We start from the raw sequence: 27,852 nt of genomic DNA, 5'->3' as shown, positions 1-27,852 counted from the left end.
CACAGCATACACAAATCTAGAATGTAGACACCATATATACAGGATTAAACAAGATCGTGTCTCCTTTCTTTAATGAAAAAATTTAACAGGGTTTCACACAGCAGGAAGTATGGATTAGATACACTGGTGCCACCATAAATAAATAAGTTTCAAGAACACAGTTTTTTAAAATTGGTTTCAAAGGTACTGGAAATCCAGGATTATAATATTGCATTAATGCCACTGATTTCTGATTATTCAAATCCAAGAAAAATATTTGCATTTATGGACATGAACAGCAATGAAAGGCCCAACTGAAGAAATGTGGCAAAATTCAGTTATGTCTGGGTTCACATAATATTGACATTTTGAAACGAAAACAAATGCAGCAGCACATAGAGACAGTACTGACTACAACATGTGATATCTGTGCCTTCTTTCCTTGTGGGATTTGGAGTCATGGAGTATAGAGCACGTAAATTCTGTGGTACCAAACGAGCTCTTGAATGGTTTGTGTCCAACTGTCCACATCAGGATAGTCATTTTCACATTCTAAGGTACACCACTGAATTCTAAAACAAAAACTACCATCCTGAGGACAAGCTTGTTTTTAACATATTTAATATTCTCACATTCTTTTTAAAACATTCTTTATTGGTTTTATTTTGTCCCCATTTCAACTCAAGTATTTCTATTTCCGTTTCAAGGGATTTTACAATCAATAATAAAAGTATTTAGGAATTGAAGTGAGAGATGTATAGCTGGGACAGAAAAAGTAACTGAAAGAAAAGTTGGATTTTTTTAAAAAAAATGTGATTCAGTAGCATATCATAATCAGAAAGTACTGAGACCAGCTCTTTTAAGAATTATTACACCTTTTCACCACACCTCCCATTTTTCAAGGGAAACACACACATACCACAGACACACAGATACACAATTCAATCTGATCTAAGACTACATTTTACAAAGTACTTCCTTTTGCTTGACTTCCCACCCCTTTCCTCTTCACCCAAACAAGACTAATAATTACATCAAATGAAAAGCAGATCCAAAGTTCAGGATTTCTTTTGGTTTACTATGTTCTGAATAGTTTTCCACAAGCCCCACTCTAAATAAACTTTTAAAGAACTACAGTAGTATCCTATAATTAAAGGGAATTCATCTTAATAGCACAGTAAATATAAAATAAGCTTTATAAAATTTCAATGAACAGTGAGATCATTTTGAATAACTGAATGTCCAAGTCAGTTACAAACTCTACCAATCTAGTAGCATGGTTGAGGGAAAGCTCAGTCATTAAGGAAAAAAGAAAACACAAGTAGTGCATTAACTCAACACAACAGCATCAGCATCCCACCATTCTCACACACACACAGGTTGTATACAATACAGTGCATTTTGTATGCCAGCTGACATTAGGGTTTCATGTGCATTCAATAAATATTACATAAACCAATCTTTTTGGTATAATCTACAATTCAGTTGGGATGTGAATGGCATCACCTGCTTTCAGAAGTAAAATGGATCTTCCCATATTCAAAATACAATTTACATTCTAACAAACCAGCAATATTGAAGCACCATGTAAAGTCTACTATTCATGTTTGAGCATGGGCATTTACAAGTAAAAGAATACAACTGAGAGGTGTGGGTGTTGGTTGTTTTCTTCTTTTTTTGTACAAGCAACAAATGAGAGTAATTGAAAAACTGGGGTAAAATTATCGGTACAAAGGAATTCTTTTTCAATTTCGCAGTGCTTGCTCACTCTTCCAAAAAATATCTTGCTGTCGTGGCAGCCCTTCCTTCTCTTCCTCTGGTGAAGCTGGACTAAGATTTGCAAGTCTCCACATATGGTTATTGCAGCTTAGGGAATTAGTGGACTGGAGGTATATTTTCACAGCCCCCCCCCTTCAAAAGTAGCATCTATTCTGTCTGAAAATGGCACAACTATATTTTTGCTTGACGCACCTACTCTCATTTGCTGACTGTCACTTCAGTTGCTATCTTTTTGTAATTCCAGCAAAAACAAATGGTTCTAGAACTTCAACAGAAGTACAAATGAACATAAAATTGAAATAATACAAAGGCAAAGGCATCAGGATAGAAAAGTCATGAAGTTACTGGTATTGTTTTGGGTAATTCATTATACAGTTGATAACAGCAATGCTTCTGGCTCATCTGTTTTCTAGTTATCTCAGTTCTGTCAGACTGCCCACTGACATGCACAAAATTGGTATCTGCCTTCTGATTTCATTTGACAGTAACTTTTTACTGCTTTCCACATGTGATGAGCTCCCCTCACAGAATTATAAATCATTAGGAAGGAAGGAAAGCTATCTCTGATGCCTTTGACTTTGTTTTGCTCATCAGTGGTGCACACTGATTGCTGGATCTCTCTTAGCTTATTTAAAATTATCCTGAAGATTTAATTAGTGCAAGAACATATTGAAAAATGCCAGATAAAATATTGGTTCCTCTTCTAAGATCAATAGTTTGGTTCTTATTGTTGTTTTTATAGACTGTGGGGAAAGAAGACACCAGATTGAGCAATGCAGTCAAGATGAGTTTTCCTCCACCCACCCCTTGGCAAATACTGCTTTATTTTAAATAAGGATTCAGACACATGATTGTTCTACCACAGCTTAACATGTTATCACACATCAAATGAACTGTGGTAATTGACCATATAGATGTGGCTGCCATGAACTAAGAACAGCTTAAAAGGTAGTAATTTAAAACTGCCCTGGCAAGGTTTAGCTGGCAAACTTTGCCTTACGGTCAGAAAGTCAATTACCATAACTCAGCTGAGGTGCTTGGTCACGTCTGAATTGTGATGAAGTTACACCATAAAAACTCAAATGCACTGTACCAGTCTCTGACCAGTACACAGGAACATCCCACTCAGTCACACAGTTCTGTCACAGTCATTCAGCTGCCCAAACCCAAGTTCGAGTTCACAAGTATCGAGTGTTTTATTACAGCAACCTGAAGCATTCAAACAGATTGAACATCACCTTTATAATACAGTATATCATATGCAGAAAAGTACCAATATGATTTTCAGTTGCAAGTCTCGTGTTCTTCAACCTACAACAAGTATTTCCTGACCACAATAAAGAGAATACAGTGTGTAATTTTTCAGGATCTGGCATCTGCTATTTTGTACAGGCTGGTTTATTACCAATGTGCAAATAAATCTTTACTGAAGAGCTGATTAATTATTTTTCAGCTAACTTTGATCTGGGGCACAAAGTACCTTCTGTGCTGTAAACATCATGAATTCTTCACAAATTGGAGGCTGAAAAGGCCTAAGGAACTCTTAGGTACAAACTCTTCTCATACACAACCATGGCTGAGCTCAAGTCTTGCAAACAGAATTTGGGGTAGCCTGTGTTTGGCATATGTCCCCGTGCTGTTACACAGCACAGGCTTAGAAGATTGTTGTATATAAAAGCATACTTTTAGCTTTGAAACACGACGGCCCAATGAAAGCATGCAGCAGTATTTTCATCTGTAATGTGGTAGAATTCATTCTCGGTTTATTACCAGTGTTGACACAGCCAGGTGAGCACTGTACAAGCAAACAGGATTGTAAAAAATTACCTCTGATTAAACTCTCTGTAACACTCATACGGTTTCTCATTTAGTCACCTCAGGTTACTATTTCAAACAGCAATTTTTTGTGGACATAAGTTACCCTGAAAAAAAGCAGCAATTACAAATACCCTTCTCCTTGTTTTTTTTTTTTGTTTGTTTGTTTAAACATTGCAAATTTTATCATTGCATTTACCTGTCTTCTTTTTCAGTAGCTTACAATCTAGAAGCACAGGGAGCCTTTGTTTTCCAGCTAGCTGGGGCCAGGATAAGTCAGCTCTGGCTCTTCAGTTTTTCTGGTTAAGTGTAATACTTCACACCATTACTAAGAGTCCTATAATTTTTTTTTAAAAAACAGTAGTTTTGGGTTGGTTTTTTTTTAGAGCCACTAAGCAGTAACTATAACCACAGGACTAAAAACCAGTAGTTATTTGCTTTCCTGCATACATTCTTCTCAAAATTAATCCTTGTACGTTTTCAGGTTTCATTTTCTGCTCCACTCACTGCAATGGGAAAGAATTTAACCCTTAATTTATTTATCTTTTAGTGTAGCAGAAGCAGAAACATCTTAACACATTACTCCCACCCCTTGCAATATGAAGATTGTTGACTGGCAAAGGCCGGGCAGATGGACTGAAAGGTTCCCCATGTTTCCTTCTCCTACAGCTGTTGGCTTGAGAGCCTGTTTTCAACCCAATGTAGCCCCTTCTTGAATTTCAGGTGTATCGTGGCATCTCACACTGTTCACAGCGATTCAGTGCTGGGTGATTTAGAAAGGTGCAGCTACCACAATTCCATGGAGCCCCTTCAAAGTCTTCATCTCTTGGCTGAGTCCGTGGAGTCTGTTTGGAGCTATTTTGATGCTCTAAAGAAAAGTCAAAAGAAAACATCTTATTTCAGAAGAGAAGGATTATTGTCAAGATCATATTTCTGGTTGGTCATCTAATTAAACAGTCTGTTTTAAAATGAACATGGAAACCTTAACATTAAAGGTCTTTTCCTAAAGCACTTCTAATTCGGTTTGTGAAATCTGAATATTTAAAGTATTTCACTTCTGTAAAGAGTCACCTAACCATAACATCTTAAAAACAAAAAGAGCACTGCTGGGTCACTGATACTGCTCAAGGTTTACTGGCTTAAAACATACAATGTTTGTTACGGGCACTGCATCACCAACCTGTTAAGGAATGACTTCACAGGTTTACATAGAGCAGTCCATTACCAAATTTTAAATTCCAATAGCCCTACTTTACCTGAAGAGAAAAACTACTTCTAACTTAGATTCTTCAAACAGTCTGATAGATGACACTTTTTCTGCATCTTTTCTAGCATTTATCCAGGCTGAAAAAAATACAATATAAAAAAAAAAACAATAGGCCTGTTTCAAAATAAGACAACTACTTTTCTTCCTAATGGCTTTGCAGCAGGAATGTGTGTATGGGAAGGAGCATTTAAGTCTGCTTTCACTCATAAAATCGGCATGTATGCAAATCATACATGAGGTCTTAACCCACAGAAAGACTTGGTTTTCCACATCTCCTACCACCACTTCAAGACCTCAGGTTATCTACTAAAAGTGACAAATACTCCCAGGACTAAGAGCACAGTGTTGCACAAACTGTTAATATTCAAAACAACATTAATGCATACCTAGAAGGTAAGGTTAAGACACTCATCTGCTAAACAAACATCTGTAGAGCAGCTTTATTATTATTAAAAGAGAACTTATGTACAACAAAGGTCTGGGATCTGCAGTTGCACACAAAGTAATTTGCAGCTGCACACAAAGAGCACATGTCTCTGCCCCATCTGCTAAAAACGCAGCAGACAGCTGACAACAACCTCAGTGGAAATAGTACTTAGGTTTGTCTTGATGCCTCAGAGCTTTTTGGATTTTTTTTTTAAATTTTGTAGATATTAGTAGTAGTTGTGTAGTGAGACAAAGGAAATAGAAGGGACCTCCTCACTTAGATGCAAGCACTCTCCAGCCCAGACGCTGTGCAGTCACATTAACAGTGCCTGACCTCAAACTCCTCCTAAGCAAGGGGCAGTGTGGGCACTTGACTGGCCAGATGGCAGCACAGAGCAGACCCTTGTCTGCCCACACTCGTCTGCCCGCCCACCTTCAACAGTTGAATGTTAAAGAATACTTGTTATGTAAGAAAAAAAAATCATCTTTTTAATGTCATCATGTTAAAAGCCAAACTCAGAATACAGTAGGCCAACCCTAAAACTGATCTCTAATAAGCTAACAGGCAAAACTGGGAAAGTAGTCATACAAATCCTTACAAGGCATTATCTTTCCAAGTGCCAAATACAATTAATTTAATGCAGGTTTTGCACATTAGTTTGCTTTGAAATAATAAATCAAAATGGCTAGTGTGGTAAGAGAATCCCTTCAAGCATCACAGCGTAACAGTTCCTTAAATCAACCATATGATCTCTGCAATTTAACATGAATCCAGGCAGCTGCATTCACACCATGGCTCACCTGCTGCTCTCCCAGCTTTCCTGGGCACTACCACCAATGCAGGTAACTCATCCCAGCATTATCTTTTCTCTGAACCACAAACAGCAGTTCTGGGCCTTTTCTTTCTTTCAAAATTTCCACACAGTAATAATTTTATTACATTGAGGGGTAAAATGCTTCAAAAGAGGGGGAAAGTTTTGTTACATGAATTCAAAATTCAACTACAGAAACCTTTGTGAAGTGCTCATCAGCAACCAGAATTTATTTACAAAATTCATAGTGTCAAGAAGTCTATATAATTACTGATTCAGAAGAGTTACTTCTTTCCTACTAAGAAGTGTAGTACATGCTAGTTACAGTAAGAGGAGACACAGTATTATGAACCTTATCACACAACATTTTCAGAGAAAAGAAAGCTTTTTCTCTGTGTCAGAGTATAGGATCCCAGGATGGCTACTTCAGCAGAAAGGCACAAGGTGTCTAAAAACTTCCATTAATATTTGAAACCATTCTTTTAACAGATTTCAGGAAGAAAAATGTAGGTCAAAAAATATCTAAGACAAAAGGTAGAGTTCTGATCTGAAATCACCACTAAACAGAGTTGAATTCAGAGAGTTACTGAGCTACGCAGTGACTGTGTGTCTGCTTGGGATGTGTTGAGTCCCTCTGGTACCTATTGACTGGATCTCCACTGGACAAGAAGTGAGACTAAATTACGTAGCTCTTATGCTTACATAAAACTTAAGTGTCCTGAGCTGGATATGAATCCTGATACTACATAATTAGCACTGAAAATTAATGAACCTATACAAGTGGGACACTTATCTCTTTTGACCAATGTGAGGAAGTGTCCTCCTTGGTCCTTAAAATATCTGAAGCTCTTGCTGTGCTAAAACTTCAGGGCTACTGTGAAATTCATACTGTGCATAAAAATATAGGTATAAAGTGAGACCAGGCAAGTTAAAATATAATTAAGAATATAAACAAAAATTTAAAAAGCTGCTGTGACCAACTAAACTTGTATAAGACTCCAATTAAACTATAAAATCCTAATAGCATATATTAGAGGACAACTAAACAAATCTGACAGAGCTTTTAACCTAGAAGTATTTAAAAAAGAAAAACATTAGGAAGCTCAAGTAAACATGTAAAAATTTGTATATTTTCAACTCTTTTTCTAACAGTGAATAACAGTATTTATAGTCAAGGTTTTAACACAACATTAATTTGCAACAATCTGTCTGAGGAAAACAAGTTGTTGTCAAGATTAGTGCACTTATATAAAAGTGTTATGATTTGATTTATACAGAAACAAAAGTTAAATAAGTGGAATTACTTCCTGTCACCAAAGAGATTTTTTTAAAAACAAAAAAAATCTCTCAAAGCAGATTAGGTAACTGGATGCATGTTTGTTAACCTACCCTTTTTATATGGCTTTGGTGGCACAACAGGACCAGGCTCTATGTTATCATAGAAGTTACACGTAGCTTTCGGATCAAAGTTTCCTGTCAGAAAAGTAAGAAAGTGTAACTTGAAGGTTATTTGAATTCCTATACCCATGATATGAACATCTAGAGGCTTCTGATTTTATACATCTTTTTATTATGACATTATATCTTAGCTTTTTCACAAGTTCTGACACATATTTTCAGTTTTGTGTCAATCCTAGTAATTTTTAGCAGGGTAATCCCATATTGAAGAATCAGCTCCAGCTCAACGTTTTGTGTTGTTCTGTGAAATGTAAATCTTTCTATAGGATACTTCCTTGATAAAAAAAGGAAGACTGTGCATATCCTCATCTATTTGATTCTATTTATGACAAGTTTCTGTTGCAAAAAAGATTTTGCAACAGATTTTTGTTTGCCAATTTGTTGGTTGCAACCTCCAGTTCTGTTCGGTATTACTTGGCCACAGCCTTTGTCAGCAAAAAGTTTAAATTTTAAGTAAAGGATCTTCACAAAGGAGTAATTTTTTTTTAATATGATCCTGACAAAGTCTCCACTTTCTTGGTAATGTAACTTAACTTGGCCAATGGAAATACTAGCAAGTCAAGCTTATTAAGTTGCAACTGAAAAAAACCCCACCTTTTAGAGGTAAGTTGTCATTGCTAATACAAATCGAAAAAAACTCCCAAGTACTCACATTTAAGCACATACCATATGAGAATCACAGGATCACTTAAGCTGGAAAGGAGCTATAAGATCACTGAGTCCAACCATTACCCCAGCACTGTCAAGTCCCGCAACAAACCATGTTCCCAAGCACCACATCAATGGGATTTTTAAATACCTCCAGGGATGGCAACTCCACCACTTTCCTGGAGAGCTTGTTCCAGTGCTTGACAAAGCTCTCCCAGAAGACATTTTTCCTAATATTTAAACTAAACCTTCCCTGACACAACTTGAAGCCATTCCCTGTCACTTGTTACTTGGGAGAAGACACCAACCCCCAACTGGATACAGCCTCCTTTCAGGTAGTTGTAGTGAGCAACAGAATCTCCTAAGCCTCCTTTCCTCCAGGCTAAACACCCCCAGCTCCCTCAGTCCCTCCTCACATGACTTGTGCTCCAGACCCTCCACCAGCTCCACTGCCCTTCTCTGGATACACTCCAGCACCTCAGTGTCTTTCTTGCAGTGAGGGGCCCAAAACTGAACACAGGATTCAAGGTGTGGCCTCACCAGTGCTAAGTACAGAGGGACAATCATTGTCCTGGTCCTGCTGGCCACACTAGTGCTGATACAGGCCAGGATGTCATTCGTCTTCTTGGCCACCTGGGCACACTGCTGGCTCATGGTCAGCCACTGTGAACCAGCACCCCCAGGTCCTTTTCCTCTGGGCGGCTTTCCAGCCACTCTGCCCCCAGCCTGGAGCACTGCACGGGATTGTTGTGATTGAAGTGCAGAACCCAGGACTTGATCTTTTTGAACCTCCCACCACTGACCTCGTCCCATCGCTCCAGTCTGTCCAGATCCCTCTGCAGAGCCTTCCTACCCTCCAGCAGATCAACATTCCTGACCATATCCAAATTGTCTTTTTTTTAAAAGTATCAAGTCAATACCTCTAGATTGAAGGAGATCAACTTCTTTAAGTGTACAGTCAACATTTATTTGGAGTTGTCTGTTGAGGCTTCTCAATCTGGTCATTTCCTCAGGCTAGAAAGAAACAACCCAAAATACTCATTGTGGGAAAATCAGCATCTTATTTGAAACAGAAATAACATTGCTATATCTTTGTTAACAGCTTTATTAGAAACTGAGTATAGATAAGGCACTGAAAAAAGCCAATTTGCCCTCAAAAAACATTCTTCTATTGGCATGTGAGGAGGAAAACAAACAAGTTACTTAATACTAAAATTGGTTAGTAAGACAGCGTAGCTGAGATCAAGTTTATAAAACCACACACCTTATAAAACTCTATAAATTGATGGCTTGCTACCTGAGTTTGCATCAAGATAATTAGAAAACAGAATACAAACTGCAGCCCACCTTAACTATTATTTGATTAAAACTAAGGTCAAAAGTTTATTTATTTGCATCACCCCAAGGAGCTTCAACAAGCCAAACCTTCAAGCTCAGTATATTTAAGTCATTCGATGCTGAAGGATGGTAATTATCCTTAACAGTAATCAGTTAAGTCCATATATTTACATATCATTAAGAACCCCTAAGTTACTGGAATATAAAGCATTCTTAATACTAGCAGCACTGATTACTAACACATATGTAGGAATAACTGTCTTATCCCAGGATGCATTCTGGCATCAGTCACAAAATCACAAAATGTCTGAGGTCAAATGGAACCTCTGGAGGACACCTGGTCCAACCCCTCTGCGAAGCTTCCAACCAGACTTTGTGCTACTGACAACCACACTCTTGGCCTGGCTTTTCATCCAGTTTTCAATCAACCTCACTGCTCACTTAGCCCACACCTCATCAGCTTCTCTATGAAAATCTTATAGGAGACAATGTTGAAAGCCTTATCAAAGTCTAGACAGACAATAATCACTGTCTATCTAGGTCATCAGGACAGACTTTTCATCCTAGAAGTTTATCAAACTGGTCAAGTTTGACTTCACCATGGTGAATCCATGCTGATGACTTTCTTGTCCTTCACGTGCCTGGGAATGGTCTGCAGGATTAGCTGCTCAGTCACATTCCCAAGGATCAAGGTGAGGTCGACCAGTCTGTAAGTCCCCTGGGTCTTACCCTTCTTGAGAACAGAAGCACTATTTGCTCTCCTCTAGTCTTCAGACACTTTCCCACACACCATTAATCAATCAAAGATTATCTAGAGTGGCCTTGCAATGACATCTGCCAGCTCTCTCAGCACTCATGGGCGCATCTCATCCAGGATTATGACTTCATGTATGTCTGCTTTGCTTAAGTATTCCCTGACCTGATTATCTTAACTAAGGGTATACCTTCTCTGCTTCACACTTTTCCCAGGGTCTCTGGGACTTGGGATTCCTAAAGGACTTTAAAGACTGAGGCAAGGAAGTCATTCAGTATCTCAAGCCTTTTCCATGTTCTGTGTAACCAGGTCCCCCATCTTGCTGAGCCCATGTTTTCACTGGGCTTTCTGTAACAGAAGCCCTTCCTTTTGTCTTTGACATCCCATGCCAGATCCAACTCCAGCTGGGCTTTGGCTTTCCCAACCTCATCCTTGCACACTAAGTGCCTCTGCATTTCTCCCAAGGACATACCTGCCAAATGCTGCCTTGACACAGGTGAGACATACAGCAGTCAGTAGCTCCTACTGTGCCTTCCAGCCCACACCAGTGTGCACTGCTTATGTCAACACAGTGAGTAAGTCTGAACTGATTTGGTTAACAGCTGCACACAGTGGAAGTTGTTTTTCAGCCACATAAACTCCCTTATCAGAGCCATACAGTTGTTTGAGCTAGAGTCACTTGCAGGTGGAAGTCACACAGATAAGAAGAATCAACAAGGAAAACAGGAGAGGGAGGTGCCAACTATTTGAGCCAACACTGCCACTGACAAGTCACTTGGCACATCCTGCACATACCAGATGAGAAATACCATCTACGAGATGCAACTACTGCAACAAATAAAATACCTTTAAAAAAAAAGTTAAACCCTCCTGCATGAACACCAAGCACTACATAGCTCAGGCTCATTGAGTAGACCTGGATATACTTTTATAGGTTGTTAGGAAAGCAACTATATTCAGTTCTGTAGTCCACAAAAGCACATGCATACAACTTTCAGAAGTTCTGTTGTGAACACTAAGAAAGCTGGACACGTTTCATAAATTACAAGATTTACCTTATGACAAGTCAAGAACTTACAATAAATTATCACCAAAACCTCAAGATTTTATGCTCAAAAGTTTTTGTACAGTACTTCATTAGAAAATAAAAAATAAATCTGTATGTTGAATTAAAATACTAACAAATTGCTTACTGTTGGAATTGCAGTTGTACAGCTCACTCTTCGAAGCCGCCTCTGCATTAGATCATGCTCCATACCATTGACTTCGGTTTTCAAGCGTTCAAGCTCTTCTTTCTCAATCTTCAGTTCCTTTGCTAATCTCTCCATCCTTGCTCGTTGATGTAACAGCAAGGCTAATGTTTTACATAGATGAAATAGTTACTAACACATAAAAACTTTGAAAACTGAATTCTTAATTTATGCGTAAGATTCATGAGTGACCTTTCTGGGAAAAAAAAGTGATTGTAAACATGCAGCCAAGTATCAGTGTGAAGATGCTTTCATGCCAAATGAACTACAATTTAGAACACAGTTCTTCCAGAATTAAAAATACATTTTTAGACAGTAACTTGAAGTTGATATTACCATTTTGGTCAAAGCTTCTGTTTTTGCATTTGGTCTTTCTCGTCTCAAAAATACAAAGGCACCTGTACAAGGAGACAGCTTCTCAGGATGAAACAGCAACCTAGTCATTTTAATACTCTACTGACAAAAAAAAATAATAAAAATACCAGAGGTAAGATCAGAAGGTAAGACACACTTCATACCTGCTGCTCAACAGCAGCTGACACATCAGCCTTGAGACATCAGCCAAATGTCAGTCCTAAATTGTTTTTTTCCCCACTGCTATCACAGAGTATGCTATAGCAACTTTAAGTAGTCTTAGCTTTTCAGGAATCCTGAAATACTCAATACTTTAAGTTCCCCAGAGTTCAAAGGCAAAACTATAGAAGTTCAACAAAATAGCCTAGAGAATCCACGAAATAAAAAGTGGGGTCAGCTTAGGTGCTTCAAACTCTAATTCTACAACAGAGCTGATTCCTCTCACCTCTCTCTGTTGTTAGTCATGCTCTCATTTTTGTCTTGGTACTGAAATTTATGATTGTCACAAGTTGATGTTGGGCTCCCAGAGAACCAAAGAAAGCATTCTGACTACCTAAAAGATAATACTCAGTTTCCTCAGGAAGAGCATTTCTCAGTATTTCATCCTGATGTAGAACTGGCCAAGTTAGTGTGATGCTTAATCCTTTCTGATCTGGCTGGTTTTACCTGATTGAAGTCTGCTAGGATAGAGAAAAATAAGACATTTGATGTGGGTATTCAGACAAACAAGCAGCTCATGTAACAGTGTTCCAGTAAACTGTTCAAAATAAAGATGTTGTTGAACCTTCAAAATGCAATTTTATAAAAGGCTCCAGCCAGCACTTGCTCTTTTCTTTACCCCTATCCAACAAAGGCAAAGTACATAATATCGCAAGAGTATTTGCATGTGAGCTAAAAAGAAGTTAGAAAAATAAACCACATGACACAACTTATTGCAGAACAACAAAAAAAAAACCTCAACAAAAAAAACCCTCAAGCTTTTAAGGGGTTTTTATCAGATGTCAGTATTCTGCACAAAAATGTAGCACTATACTTTGGATTTTGTATGGATCTACCAATTCACAGCCAAAGAATAAACACTGAACATCCCATCCAAGAATAACATCAGGTGTTTTTATACTACAGGCACCAGTACTACTGAACAAAATTGTTCTCTCCTTTTTTAAAGTAGCATAGTCATGCAAACAGAATTAAGAAAAGACAGTGCAGATACCAGGCTGTGTGATTTTCTACTATTATTACCAAACCTTGTCTTTGTGTGATTGCTCCAACTTAACATGGTATGACTACATTTCATAGCTTCACATTATACTCTCAAAGTACAACTCAAACATGACTCATACTACAGAGAAACAGTACAAGTACAGAGAGCAGAAGGAATTCTTGGTAACGCTTTTCACAATGATTCGCATGAAAGAGAAAATTATACAAACTTGTTCTACGTATTAAGCTGTTAAATATACTCTTCTTTAGGATTCCTTTTGTTGCAGTAAAGAATATAATGTTTATTCTTCTACAGTTTATTTCTGTCAAGAGTTCGCAGTGCAGCAATACCAAAGGCTCTGGTAGGTATTGCCACAAATGCAAATGCCCCAAAAAGCATATACTAACTAATTCTATTTAGTTTGTTTTTCAAATACAAAAAACTAGTCAAAGACACAAAGGTAAAACCCGATTTTTACATTTCAGAATATGTTTTTCAAAGCTATGTGAAGCTACTTGTAGCTTTCCCACATAAATGACAATGTTCACTGGAGCTGTAATAGGAACATTACCAAACGTGTTCGGTTACAGATCTACTGGCAATCTTTCTTACTGAAGAACTGGGTCTAAAGAATTTCTGATTGGGTCTACCAGGTACAAACCAGCACTATTTCAGCTCTCTAAAGTTAAAAATGGATAGAAGAAACAACAGAGGAATAAACTCTCTTTTCAAAACACAAATTTGGAAAATAATTGTTGCTGGTTGTCATTCTGTCATTATCCCAAATGATTTGCAGACTTATTAATTTGCTCAGTTTAAAATTTTTCAAATCTACACAGCAGATGACTCCAATAGAAGTAGTTTTCAGCTAACATTTCAGTTAAATTTCATCTTTTTTTTTCTTTACTGATTTACTGAATTCTTCATTTATGTACAGCATTAAAATTATGTTCTATCCCTACACAGCAGAACACACATCTTAAAATTTGTCTGCCAATCTCTTCCTCCTCTTTAAAAACTCTAAGTGGGAGAAGCAAACTTTGGATTAAGTTCTTCAAAATAATTATTTTCATACTTTTTGAAACTAAATTATTATTGGTATTGACAAGGTTTTTTTAGCTGCAATCCTACCTCCCGCCTCTTGCACTTAATATTCTTCAATCTACACCAAATAAACTGGATTTAAATGCCAGTGCTTCAGGTCTTATAACACATTTGAATAAGGAACAAATACAAAAAATTTTAAAAATGCACATGGAAATTTATGACAATTCTTCAATGCAGAATTTACAAACCAGACACACAGTGTATGAAGACACCGCTTACTTTTAACTGCAGTGTTTTGTTTTAAGGAAGTCCTCTAACACCAAAAGCATAGCAACTTTAAGACTCTCAGAAATTCTTTATGCATTAGACTGAAACTTAGCAATTTTTTAAAAAAATCAGAATAAACTCATTCCATGATTTTTGGTGCAATTTCTACTTTACTCTGTACAGGTTCCAAAATTCTCACTTCATAAGTAGTAAAATCAAGCTGAAAATGCATTTTACAACACCACAATTCGCAGGGTTAAACATTTACCTTGAGTGTAAGCATAGTCATCCGATCCAGAACTAGAACTTCTCTGATATTTATGGCTTCCTTTTTCTCCTCCAGATCCTGGGATTACAGAAATAGGCTGAATAGGTTCTGGTGCTGCAGAACGCTCTTCTTGGTCCACTAAATTTAAAAGATTCTCAGTCGGTGCTCGACCTACTGTGATTTTAAAAATGGTTGGGTTTGGCTGAGATACCATTACCCGAGGAGACTGTGTTGGTGCACCTGTAGGTCCAGTTGGTTGAGTGTAGGTAATATATACTGGATTAACACTAAATGGAGGTTTGGGTTGCCCCGACATACCTCTTGACGGAGAGCTTGAAGGAGGAGTAGTGGGTGCATACAGCGGGTGCTGGTTTCGTTGAGATGGTTGATTACTTATTGGTGAAGGGCTTCTGTTCATTGCAGTCCCAGGTCTTTGCGGTGGCTCAACTGTAATTTCTATTTTATTCATGGAACCTTTGGATAAACTAGGTCCAGCAAAAGGAGGAAGGTACGACACAGAGTGACTGCCTTGTTTTTGAAAAGTCTGGGATGCTTGCTGATATGGATGGGGTGGGACAGTTGAAGGGCTAGGAGGCATGAAAACATGTGAACTCTGATGACTCAGCTGAGGAGGCTGAACTTGGTGTTGAGGAGAGCCAAAGGGAGAGGGACACTGGGACGCCGGTGGCGATCGAAAAGCCGACTGAGGGATCTGGGGCTGTTTCGGAGAATACTGAGAAGGTTGGTAGTTCTGTTGATGTGGATATACAGGTAGAGGACGGGGAGTATAATGTGGAACTGGGCCCTGTGGCGATGAATGCCACTGTGTATTCTGAGGAGTCTGTCGTCCTGAAGAACTTTGAGATGTTTGTCTTATATAAATAGAGCCAGGAGTCCCATAAAGATTGCTTGGAATCTGTGGAAGAATTTGTAGAGCTCTGGGTACGCTCTGTCCAGAGGGGAGGTTTTGTGATACTGTAACAGTAATGGGATTTGTACTGTACCGAGGTATGTGCATATACGTGGGAGGAGGGCCTTGCATAGCAGACGTGTTCATTCCTGGTTGTATGGAAGATGGCTGTGGAGGTGGCTGTGGAGGAGGAGTAGCTGCATTTCTATTCTGGTCATTCATGAAAAATGGATTGTAACTAGGAGAAGCTGCCACAACAGCGGGAGCAGAATGTGGTTCTTGAACTAAGCAGATGAGCTGTTTACCTGCTGTGCGCTGAGGGTCAATGTGTCCATCGCTTGAGCTGTGTACCAGTGTACGACCACCATTAAGTTGAGCTCCATCCCCCGCATGATAGCTGGTATGAGGATGAATACCCAGATTAATGTGCAAAAGGCTATTTCTGTTCATTCTGCTGTCATCAGGGCTGTGGTACTCCATGTACAGGTATTTGTTGCTCTCCTGTGCAAGGGCTCGACAACAGGCATCGAGGTTGTTGTTGTTCTAGGAGTAAGAAGAGACACCTATTACTGTCACATAGCACAAGGAAGAGCCACTGCTCAGTGTTCAACAAGCCTTCAGCTGATGCCACAACCAAGCCCCAGCTTGAACACAACTAGGGAGAACATTTCATACATAGGAATTTTGAAATAAAGGTAGTACCTGCTAAGTCACGGTATGCAAGTCGTACATAGCTCACGTTGCATCTGGAAAAATGCTCTGGTAACACGAGCTACACTATGACATATTAAAAAAAAAAATCAAGTCCACTTTTGGGGAAAACAATGGTTAGAATTCTTCACATGTTCTTCAAGGACCAAGTCGGTACAATTAGCTACTTCTAGTAACAACACAAATCAAATTAAACTAGATCAAAATTGGAAACTCTGAAAAAGCAAAACAAAAATGCAGACGACATTTTAATGTTTACCCAAGTGGTTACTGTTTTCATTTTTCTTTTACTACTTGAATAGTTCTCTTTACCTGAAATTTGAAAAGCCCAACATTTTAGGCCAGCTTTTATTGATAGAACAGTATTTAATGACTTAAAAAAGCAGTCCAAGTCAGTACTGCTTGAAGAAGTACTGCCAATTCCATAAAGCACCTTACAGTTCTAACAAAATTTCAACTGCCTTTAAGAATTTCAAGCTTAAGGCTAAAAAAGGTTTATTCACACATCAGTAAGGAAACCAAATAACCCCATAAATGTTTGATTTGTTCTGCAGTGCTAGCAGTTGAAACTATACAGACAATAAATTATGAATCAAATGAGAAATCTAACGGGGAATTCCCTTTCCCTTCTTGCCCTCTCCCCTCATTTTAACTTAACCTCGTCTTATTAGAAGAGCAACACAAATGATGGTTTTTCCAAAGGAATAAAATCACTAGAAGGCATTCCAGATGGTGGATTTTTTTTCTCTCCACTTTCTCATATAACAGCCTGTATCAGCCGTGGTTCAGATTTTAATTTAAATAGTAGTTAAAGAAAACAAATTTCACTTTAAATTCAACTCAATCTGACCCTCAGCACCCAACCTTTGTTACATATAATCCAAGACTGGTACCTTCTGTGACAGAGCACCTTCTTCCAGAACAAGTGTGTACATATTTATAGACACATACACCCCCACCTTCCTCAGTGTGCTAAAATTACCATTCTAAGGAATATGCATTAATAATGGTTTCACTTCTATTTTAAACACTATCCCTATATAAAGTTTTATACATAATAATACACATATAGCCTTGCAATACAATTTTCAACAGCCTATCAGCTGAAGTCATGTTACATTTCTTTTCTAAGGGACCAATAGCTAATTAGTCTTAATAGTAGAGTGAAGATAACTTTCCCAAAAATTTCATGATTTCACTAACAGATGAATACACATAATTCAGCACTTTGTCATATGAAGACTTACTACTGAAGATAACAGAAGACAGAAGAGTCCAGCACTTAAATATGAATGGCTCTCACTCTATGGATACTTCTCTCTGACTAATTCCCTTCACGTTAAGCTCTCCTTCTAGATCCCAATGGTCAGTGGGAATATCCAGATATATCACCAAAAATTTAAGATCAGAATACATGGGCACCAGATCCTGTAATAACAATCAGCACCGTAGTGCTAAGACAGCAACCTCAAAGTTAACCACTACCATCAGCCACTTGCCATCTAAACAGAACTTCATAAACAGAGTCCTCAGCTTCCTTAGGTCACTTGGTCAGGGTACAGGTAGAAAGAGCATAGACAGGACAGGCCCTAACCTGATTTGATCAGGGTATGGAATATATCTGTCGTTTCAAAGGACCTTCAATTTTTGACAGGTCTAAAACTCAACCTAATTTAAATCTAGAGTATTTATTGCAAAAAGTTAAAGAAAACCAGTTCGTGCATCTTTAAATAAAAAGTGGGTTTGGAAACTAAATCTACACTTAAAAAATAACAACTATTTGCCATGTAATGTTAACCAGCTACCCAGAATGCCCTATTACAGATACAGAACACCATATGCTTCTGCAGCATTAGGGGTTCTTTAATTTTATTGTTTAAAGACGACTATGACAAACACAGTTCATCAAAAGGATCATGTACTTAACAGTGCAGAAGAAATGACTGTCAGGACAAATAAAGCTTTAAATTACTGGGCTTCCCCTGCTTTACATTTGTGTGAAAGCAATTAATTTGTATTTGTATGGTTTAGAAGACACAAAAGGCAAAAATTACAGCCACTGTTCCAAGCAAGCCTACTCATCTGCCAGGGACAGGGAGGATGCAAATACAGTTTTGTTATGTTAGCCATGGCTACAACAAGGTCAAACCAGATCTTGTATGTTTCTGTTCCATTCCTGAATCTTCCCATCAACTGAAGGTATTCCCAGATGACCACTACTTTGAAAAATGATTTATCTGTGATTTTAGATGAAGAATGGAAGGACAAAATGGAAAGGAAAAGGCGGGGAGAGGAGGAGGGGGGAGAAGAACCATCACCACCTGACTTGGAAACAGAGAAGTAAAACTAAACCTTTGGAGAGCCCTGGCAGAAAGATGACATGAAGCTGAAAAATCTCAAGATTCCTAGCTAAGGTCAGCTCCTCATCTTCCAAGGAGAGTCACTGTTTGCTAAAATCTTCTTCACTATGTTATTTATGTAGCCATCATCAATAAATATCCCATTAACCACTTCCCTTATTCCCCATATGCATAACAGTCGCAGGTTGCACAGACAAGGAAAAACTGTCAGTGGAAAAAAAAATAAATCACAAGCCTAAATGAAGAATGACAAAAAGTTTTGTCCCTAAAACACAGGACAGAAATGCAATTAGTGGAATCTTCCAATCTCTTAAAATAAAACCAGGGGAATGGAAATCTGTGCTCCACGTACACTACTGAAAAGGGTTTTCATGCTAAAGCACAATCCCCAGAGTGTACCGTACCTGAAGCATGCACTGAGATACCACCCCCTCGGGTATCTCAGGGAAACGCTGCCGGAGATCATGGAGTACCTGCACGTCAAGCTGTTGACTGCCCTGCGCCATGCCAGATGGATGATGTTCCAGATTACCAAAGAATGGAAGTCAACAGGCTTTCCAGTGATTATGGTCTTCTGAGGCTTCTGGCATTTTCTGTAAGAAACAAAACAATTATCTTTTAAGCCATCATAACTTTTCCTCCTTCCCAAACTGCATGTGTAGATAAACTACTGTATTCGATTTTTAGATCTAGCTATCAAGAGAGACAACAGGTTAAACACAGGAGTAGGAATAATCATGTCTCACAGTTTTAAATGAAAACACTCATTGTTCCACAGGTAGGTCCTATATGACATTTCACTGGAATGTGCTACTTCAGGTCTTTACTCAGTCTCACTGTCGCACCACATATACATAACTTTAATTAATTTGACCCGCGTAAAATGGAACTGTTACATATTTACTCCCAGTGATACCCTGAACAGTTTGCAGGAAAGTCTGAAGTCATCACCAAGCACAGATGTCTGTTATTCACAACATGTTAGAAATAACAGGTTGGAAAACTAAGCAGCACAATTATCCAAAATACTCCTCTACTAATAGGGCTTAAACTCTTTTGTCTTTACATCACTAGAAATCCAAGAGGTCAGAAACAAATTTTGTGAAACATAACAAGAATTAAACAGAATTTAAAGAGTTCTTGTTAAGATTATGGTGAGAATCTATTTAATATTTTTGTAAAGCACCTGTTAAATTCATACTACTGTGATTAGTGACAAAAATAACCCTCTTTCCATTTCAGGATTCTTGCATTCAACATCAAAAAGATTCTATCTGAATTTCAATACCCACAGACTACTAGAAGGCAAATACAGTCTGAGTCAACAAATGCTTTTCTCGCTTGTGGCTCATGATCACAGCAGTAATCAAAAGGCAGCTGAAATCTAAGCAAAGATTCACAAAAACTTTGCATGAAGGTGGTGTATGACACAGCCCTTCTAACACATCCATCATTGCTAAGCTTCAAAAGCCTTTCCAACAATACTGCTCAGCTGAATTCTTAACTGCAAGAATGCAGTGCTGTGTTCAAAAAGGAAATGAGAGTCAGATACCAGCAGAGTCGGTGTTCAAGTAATATATTAGCTATCCAAAATCCCAAGCTTAAATCACGCTTATCTCAACCTCAGTGCAACTGTGGTGGCACACAACACAGGTATTCCAATCAGCTTTCCACCTGAGCTCAACTTCCAGCAGCAGTCCAGAGCAGCACAAAAGATTAGCAATCATATACATCTCTGTGCATTAACAGATTCCAACAGCTTCCCAGGTCTTTCCTTTGAAAATCTCTCAGTTTTCAGAGGCAAGAAAACAGAACACAGTTCTTCAAAGAAAAGTAAAATGTCAGGTTTAGGGTAAAAAAAAACCAAATCAACTTTGGTAAAAGCTTTTAGAGGTAAGAACAGCAGAAGTCCACTCCCGTCCACCATCTGGGTGTTTTGTATGTGGACAACTCTCAGCTGCCACCAGCATTCATTAAACACCACATGTGCTCAGAGTTCCTCCCTGTCCTACCTCATATTCCAGCATCCAATATTACACCTGTCACATCATAAACCTTTTCAAGATAAATGAGACAAGTTTAAAGAACAGTGAGGTGAATTATCTTGCTGTGACTTAAGAAATACTGCAATAAACTTACATTGTATAATCACAATGCATTTTTGTCCACTGCAGTAATGCTGCACACTCCTTTCATTTTAAAAGGAAATGAGCTTCCACTGACTACAAGAGCCAGTTGAAAATTCCTATCTACACTCACAGTAGGGATTTTTTATAAAACTTATTTTTTTTGTAAGTGACAAACAAACATCATAATCTGAAAGGCAGACCATCAGCACAATACTCAAAGAAAACCCGACAGCAAGCAAGGTCTATGTGGTTCTAGACAACTCTCCTTTTCCCAGGAGGAAGAGGCTGAAATGCAGTAATGGAGGGGTACCCTACCAGAATGAATTGCAGTTAAAACCCCTTTAGAATAACAAATGACAGTATCTGAAACAGAAGATAATAATTTTAAGAATTTCATTTGCATGAGCAAGAGCTTTTGCATCACTTCTCTCTTCAAATAAAAATTCAAACATAACATGGGTGAACAGACTGGAGATCCATTGTCAATACGTGTAATGTTTTTCTACAATGGTTTTAAAATAAAGTTAAAATTTTTTTATGTTTTCCCACACTTCCTGAATATGTGTGGTGAGCAGAGGTATAATACAAAGTAATTGGCAGTTACTGGCGAACTATGAATTTTGTCAGACTTCCCAATGCAATGCACAACAAATTTCCATTTTCATTCTGAAGAGTCGAAGCTTCCAGCCTTTACAGTTACACATAGAGCCTTGAAAAGAAACTCAAAACAACTGCTGAGAAGCATGAACAAACACACAATCATTCAGAACTCCTTGGATTACAAGGTTGAACTACTGCGGAAATTTGTCAGGTTTTTTTCCCAGTCAATACCACAAAATTCACTACTGTCATTATCGAGCAGCCCAGCCTTTTGTCCTGTGTATTGTCCAGCATTTTGTACTGCAAATTCTGCTTGACCTGCCTACAACTGCACATTTTCCACTCTAAGCAGGCACAAACTGGCTGGAATACAATACCCACTTCCCATGTTGCTCCACAGTACGCGGCAGGCAGAGAAGCAAGTTATTCAGAGCCAAGAGCTTACAGCACAGGCCACACAGCTAAGATGCTTGGACAAGAACTCCTGCTGAGCCACAACAGACTAAGAAAGCAATCCTTCAAAGACTTTCTTCCACAGCATCCACAGGCTAAGGGACACACTGAGGTGCATTATATTACCAGCCTTATAATTACTGAAAGTTCAATGCATCAAAAACCAACCCAAAGTCACAATGAAAGCAAGACCTGTAATTTTCAGAAATGAGCTCAAGGTGCCCAAACTCCAAATGGAAAGTATTTCATGAGGACGGAATAAATTAACACTGCCACAGACATGGCAATTCTAAAGGCAAAACCAAAGCACATTGTCACAGAATTGGTCCTGCTGTGTTAACACACACAGACAAACTCAAGAGCCACTAGTGAATCTTGTGGACTACGCAAACCATGATTCAAGTCCTAAACAAGTATAACAATCAGTTTTTCACACCTTTTACATGCCCAAATAAGATGTACAGGAAAACACTAAATTTAATCTTCTTTCCTTAAGCCATTTGTGTACCTTCCAAGTTAAGAAAACAACTAACAATTCCATCTATCAACCGATGTCACTTCTCTGAAAGATTGAAAAAAAAAAAAAAGTAGAATTACTGTAGTCTTGTTACACTTATATAAATTGAAAACCATTCAGTAAATTACATTTTTGGTAATTTCTGGAATGACATTATCCCTTAATAAAGGGCTGCTTTAGGGTAGATGTCAATTTAGCTGTAGAAAAATAGATGCAGACAAACTTCCATCTGGACACAGGGCTACAGTCCTCCAAGGATGCCCAGAGTCATGGCATAAGAGGCAGCATGAAATAACAGTGAGATCAATAGTAGTTACCACTCATATACAACTAAACAGCTTTCTGAATCTTTCTTCCCACTCAACTCAGTCAAACTAATTCAACCTGCTAGAACAATTTAAAAACAAAACCCAACACTTTTAACTAGTTTAGTAAGCTTAACCTGCACAACACATACCCACTGAACATCACACTGCTGTAGAAAGGAAGAAGAAAGGTCCAGAGAAGAGCGACAAGGCTGGTGAAGGGACTTGAAACAAGTCCTGTGAGGAGAGGCTGAGGGAGCTGGGGTTGTTCAGCCTGGAGGAGGTTCAGGGGAGACCTCATCACTCTCTACAACTCCCTGAAAGGAGGCTGGAGCCAGGTGGGGGTTGCTCTCTTCTCCCAGGCAGCTATCAGTCAGACAAGAGGGTATGGTCTTAAGCTCTGCCAGGGGAGGTTTAGGTTAGACTTTAGGAAGAAATTCTTTACAGAGAGGGTAATCAGGCATTGGAATGGGCTACCCAGGGAAGTGGTGGAATTCTCTGTCCCTGGAGATTTTTAAGCTGAGACTGGATGTGGCACTTAGTGCCATGGTCTGGTAATCACGGTGGTGTTGGATCAAGGGTTGGACTTGATGATCTCAGAGGTCCTTTCCAGCCCAGCTGATTCTATGATTCTATGAAGAAAGGGTAAAAAGGGGAAAGATATAGAGGAGCAAGAACACCACCTCCCTCTTTTAAGCACAGGTAAGCCACCTCATCAGTTAAAGCCACAACAAGAAGACACCTTCACCTGAAGTAAACTTAGAACACCAGAACCGAAGCTGTTCTGGTATGAACAGCACTAAATCACGATGGGATTTTGCCAAGCACTGTCAACACTGGAGTCAGACACTGACCAGGTTGTGGCACTGCAAGAAAGCTGCTCTGTCAGCTGAGCTCTGCAGGTACCACCAGCAAAAGGCCATTTGAAATTTTACTTCAAACTCCACGTCACTTGCCAATCATGCAGGCAACACTGCTCTCTATGAAAATTTTTTCTGAAAACTATGACAGACCAAGCTGATTACAGGCAGCAGCTCTTTGTCACCAATATGATTATACCAGCTACATCTCCACTGATGCATTGGTTACATGCCTCAAAAGGCTGGGATACCCTCCATACAACTCACTGCATGCCAATAGTAACATGAGAAGACAACAGAGTAATTAGCTCAGCTGACATATTTAGAAAGCATTTCATTAGACTAAGTATTAGTATCTTTGGGTTTTTACCTAATATTGTGGTTTTAACAAATAAATATGATTTCAGCCAAAGTCTACATTACTGTATCATCACATCCCAAATACAGTAGTGGAACTACTGTATTTCACTACTCAAGTAGAGGTTAAGGTGTGTAATTATTGTGGTACTTCCTACAATGACTGCAAACACACAGCAGAGAAGCTCTTAAATAGCAACAATTTTGTAAAAAAGTTTGCATAAAATCATGACATTTGAAGATGAAGATTCGAACTGAGTTTCTTCGCACAAATCATTAACTACACAAAAACACGTTTTTTAACATCTCATCCCACACATACCTGCTATTTAATAGGCATCAATTATAACCCTGCAAACATGCCCAGAACATGACCTGGCTGCAGATGCAATCACGTAATCCCACCTCTAATCCTTGAGCAGCCTCTGGAACCACTGCTACCTTAAATTCAGAGGGGCCTGCCTGCAGTAGAACATTAAACTGGCTGTAATTGCTTTAAAGGCATCACAACATATTAATTCCAAAACTGGAAATAATGAAGAGAACAATTTTGTACACTAAGTTTCCATTTATTTAACCGTTAAACAAAACCAATTAACCCATCTCACGAATGTCAGAATACTCACATCAATCCAGCTAAAACTTTAGATTGCTCCTTAAACAAAGGCAAGCAAATGCTTTTATATAGTATCGTGACACCATCGTGACACCTTTATAACGATTTGCTAGCTAGATGATCTTAAAATCTCAGAAACACAAGAAACTAAGAGTGGTATAACAGCGCCAAGAGCAATTTTTCCTCACAATCATCTTCAGTCACACACTCACTCTGTTTAAACATGAAATGTATGACAGAAAAACAAGGATTACTTTTCCTGCAACAGTCAAACTAAAATAATTTTTAGGATTACAAAGAGCCAAGAACAACTCTCCCACCTCAGAAATCACAATGCCCATTTCCTGGAGTTTTCTTTATTTACAGGGTGATCCATCCCACAGCTTTGGGACTGTATTGCTTCACAGGATAAGAAAGAAACGACAGAATTTAAAGACACTTTGTCAGTTCACACACACGAAGTTCAACAAAGCAAAAGAAAAGCAGTCAATATTTAAAGTTGAGCTCAGCATGCTGCTGGCACTGCTCTGAATGACTGGCTACGTCACTAAAACCACAACTTCATGGTTTGGCAAGCTGTCTGCTGATGAACAGTCTTGTGTAAATGATCACAAGATTCATAAAGCCCCTGGGTGGTAGGAAGGTGATGTGAACCACAATAAAGAGGTATACAGCAGAATGAAACTAAAAGTAAAGCTGACAAGCAGCTTCATCTAAGTCTCTGCGAGGCTGCATCACATTCAAGTAAATACTTCTCTAGGAATTTATGATTCTCTCGCTCCAATGAGCAACAAGAAGCGTGTCTTACTACAGAACAAAGTCACAAAAGAGTAAGTTTTCCAGGCAGTGGGATAGCTCAGGAATGATGCTACTATGTCTCAAGTACCAGCTTCCAAAAGGGCTCTGCAGAACAGCAGGTGGACCCAAAGCTGCAAACACAAATGAGTTTGTACTGCTCACAGGTAATCCTGAGGTTACCACAAGTATCATGACAGTGCCCAAAGCTATGAGGACAATGAACTGGCTTTCTTACCAGGGCATATGATCTATGATTTTTGACTGTTTGTGAAATACTGTCTGTGGCTGGGAAAAATCCCGCAGTGAACAGTGCACTGTCAGATTTCCTAATTCATCAACTTCAGCATTGGCCCTGCTAAAAGCAGTTTTATGATGATGCAAAAATTTTTTGGCAGTTACATCCTATTTTGGGAATCAAAATGAGCCAGAAAGGATACAAGAAAACATGAAACTGAGTACACACTACAAAGTATTTGAAAAAGTCTACTGCAAATCCACCGATCATAAACTTCAGCTTTTTCTTCATTTTAAAGTAGAGTCTGCTATTCATATTTCCAGGTTTAACAACTACTAGAAGCTGAGGTTTACACTAGAGGGAAACTGAGCAAACCAACTGCAAAAATACTGGATTATTGCTTAATACATAATTTGTTCCAGAAAGAGAGCTTCCTTCTCAGAAGCATGAGATTAACATTTTTTGAAGAAGAAATGTCTCCAAGTATCTCTATGGATGGAGAGTTATCTGCAGGTCACCAGTATGAATCTCAACCAGCTCAACAGGAATTTACTACTGTTCCAGCCTAACATATGTTTGATAGCTCCTACAAAAGTGATCCTCAGCATTAGCTCCTGCTCCAGCATCACAAATTCATTGCCATGCACTGAATTCGCTTGAGGTACATTTGGAACAGGCTTTGTTCCCAAGATATATTTATATTGGCCAAAATACAATCAGTCCTTCCATGAGACAATTCTACAAAACAAAACACTGTATGTACTTTTGCAGGAGTTCAGATCAGTAGGAATTCACTAAAGCCACAAGTTTCAAAATGCCTGAAGACCTATTAAAAAAAAAAAAAAAAAAAGAAAGAACCAAATTGTAATTTGGATTACCCACACAGAACTTGTGATGGTTCACTGTAGCAGTGTTGTAAACAAGTTTTAAATAAACAGACTAGTACAATTTCTCTGTTAAGCCTCTGATGAGTTTTTCTATGACAAACCCTGAAAATATTCCATATTCAATGAACTGACTGAATCAAAGATCCCTATTTTATTGAAAACTGCATATATGGAAGAGCTTTACAGGATGCAGATGATTTTTGTAACACACCTCATCATCACCGTTTACGTTTTTCTGCATCGAGAAAATGACCACAAAGCATATTTACACCTGTAAAGAAGCAGCATCCCTTTTCCTGCAGAGATGAAAGCAGACTCTAACTAGGACTAGTTTCAAGTTAAGTGACCTGTCTAAGTTTATCAACATTCCATATAACTGATAACTCCACGAAGTCTATTGCACAGACTGCCCACATACTGTATTCACATCTTCTGCACCCAGTATGACCAGTTGAAACAGGAGAGAAAATGGGAGGTGTGAATACCCATGCAACACTCTGGCCTGATGACTACCAGCCTCTCCTCACTTTGGCCATCTTGAACTAGAAGAAAAACCCTAGATTAGAAAGAAGTGGAGTGAGGGGATAACAAAACCTCCTTTCAGGATCCCCAGCAAACACAAACTGATGACTCCACACAGAGGAAACAGAGGAGGGAAGCAGACAGGCACATGTAAACGGGAACAAAAAGTAGAGACACAAGTAAGCAGAAAACAGATACAGGAAAACAAGAAACAGTCAGGAGTCAGGAGAGAACAACAGCAGAGAGAAACATGAAACCACACTCCCTACACACCAGAAAGCATCAACTTCCATTTCTGAAGTTTTGAGTTAAGCTTTGGTGTCCTGACTGTGTAAATTTCTTTGACATGACTAATTGCTACAAAATACAGTGAACACGTTATGCAGCGTGCCTGTCTTTTCTATCATTCCAGAAGAATTTGTTAAGATAAGGAAATGTAACACAAACCTTGCTGATTCTGTAATATCTTCTGACAAGTCTCTGCATGAATACCCACTCACAAGGGTGCCACAAAAAAGTCATATCAAGAGGTTACACACCTCATTAATGTTATTTATGTTTTTCCAATATAACACATTGAAGTTATCTATAATCATATGGGTACATGTATAGATGATTGAGTATCTGCTATAGCTGAGGAACTGCTGTGCCCAATTTCCTAGCAAGACAGAAGACACCTTAAAATAAAAACATTATCTGCAAACAATATATACACTTGTACATAGCTATATATATATATGTATGTACAGAGATGTCATATAAACCCTAGTTTACCCTTTTTATATCTTTTTCTTTTGAGGGCAGAGTGCCTTAAAATTAGATTTTTGTTTCTGCAACATATTTTATTTTCTTTTAAGACCACAATCATCTTCTACTAACATTATTTTATCTCAGCTTAGCCCCAGACTGACTTTCCAGGGAGATGT

At 38.5% G+C, this 27,852-nt stretch overlaps 2 protein-coding genes across 7 annotated transcripts in view; one reads left to right on the top strand and one right to left on the bottom strand.

The window, feature by feature from the left end:
* GK (glycerol kinase) overlaps positions 1-20,727 on the top strand; it is a 78,383-nt gene extending 57,656 nt beyond the window's left edge. Inside the window, exon 20 of the mRNA XM_051795076.1 lies at positions 20,712-20,727. Within this exon, the coding sequence (XP_051651036.1) occupies positions 20,712-20,719 (8 nt within the window). The 3' untranslated portion in view covers positions 20,720-20,727. The remainder of the gene's footprint in view (positions 1-20,711) is intronic.
* TAB3 (TGF-beta activated kinase 1 (MAP3K7) binding protein 3) overlaps positions 38-27,852 on the bottom strand; it is a 42,836-nt gene continuing 15,021 nt past the window's right edge. Inside the window, exons 2-8 of one of the 6 annotated variants that reach the window (XM_051795068.1) lie at positions 19,052-19,240; positions 14,985-16,119; positions 14,667-14,840; positions 11,470-11,630; positions 9,105-9,198; positions 7,468-7,551; positions 38-4,441 (exon numbers count right to left, since the gene is read on the bottom strand). In XM_051795068.1, the coding sequence (XP_051651028.1) occupies positions 4,293-4,441; positions 7,468-7,551; positions 9,105-9,198; positions 11,470-11,630; positions 14,667-14,840; positions 14,985-16,119; positions 19,052-19,153 (1,899 nt within the window). In that variant the 5' untranslated portion in view covers positions 19,154-19,240 and the 3' untranslated portion in view covers positions 38-4,292. Of the gene's footprint in view, positions 4,442-7,467; positions 7,552-9,104; positions 9,199-11,458; positions 11,631-12,390; positions 12,561-14,666; positions 16,120-16,278; positions 16,354-19,051; positions 19,241-27,852 lie in introns of those variants that run through there. The other 5 variants (XM_051795070.1, XM_051795069.1, XM_051795067.1 and 2 more) reach the window with 5 other exon arrangements.

The sequence above is a fragment of the Manacus candei genome, unplaced genomic scaffold, assembly GCF_025592945.1.
Source record: "Manacus candei isolate 608988 ecotype Guabito, Panama unplaced genomic scaffold, ASM2559294v1 h1tg000041l, whole genome shotgun sequence".
Taxonomy (NCBI): Eukaryota; Metazoa; Chordata; class Aves; order Passeriformes; family Pipridae; genus Manacus; species Manacus candei.
Note: the sequence above shows the minus strand (reverse complement) of the source record. Positions and strands in the feature narration are given on the sequence as shown.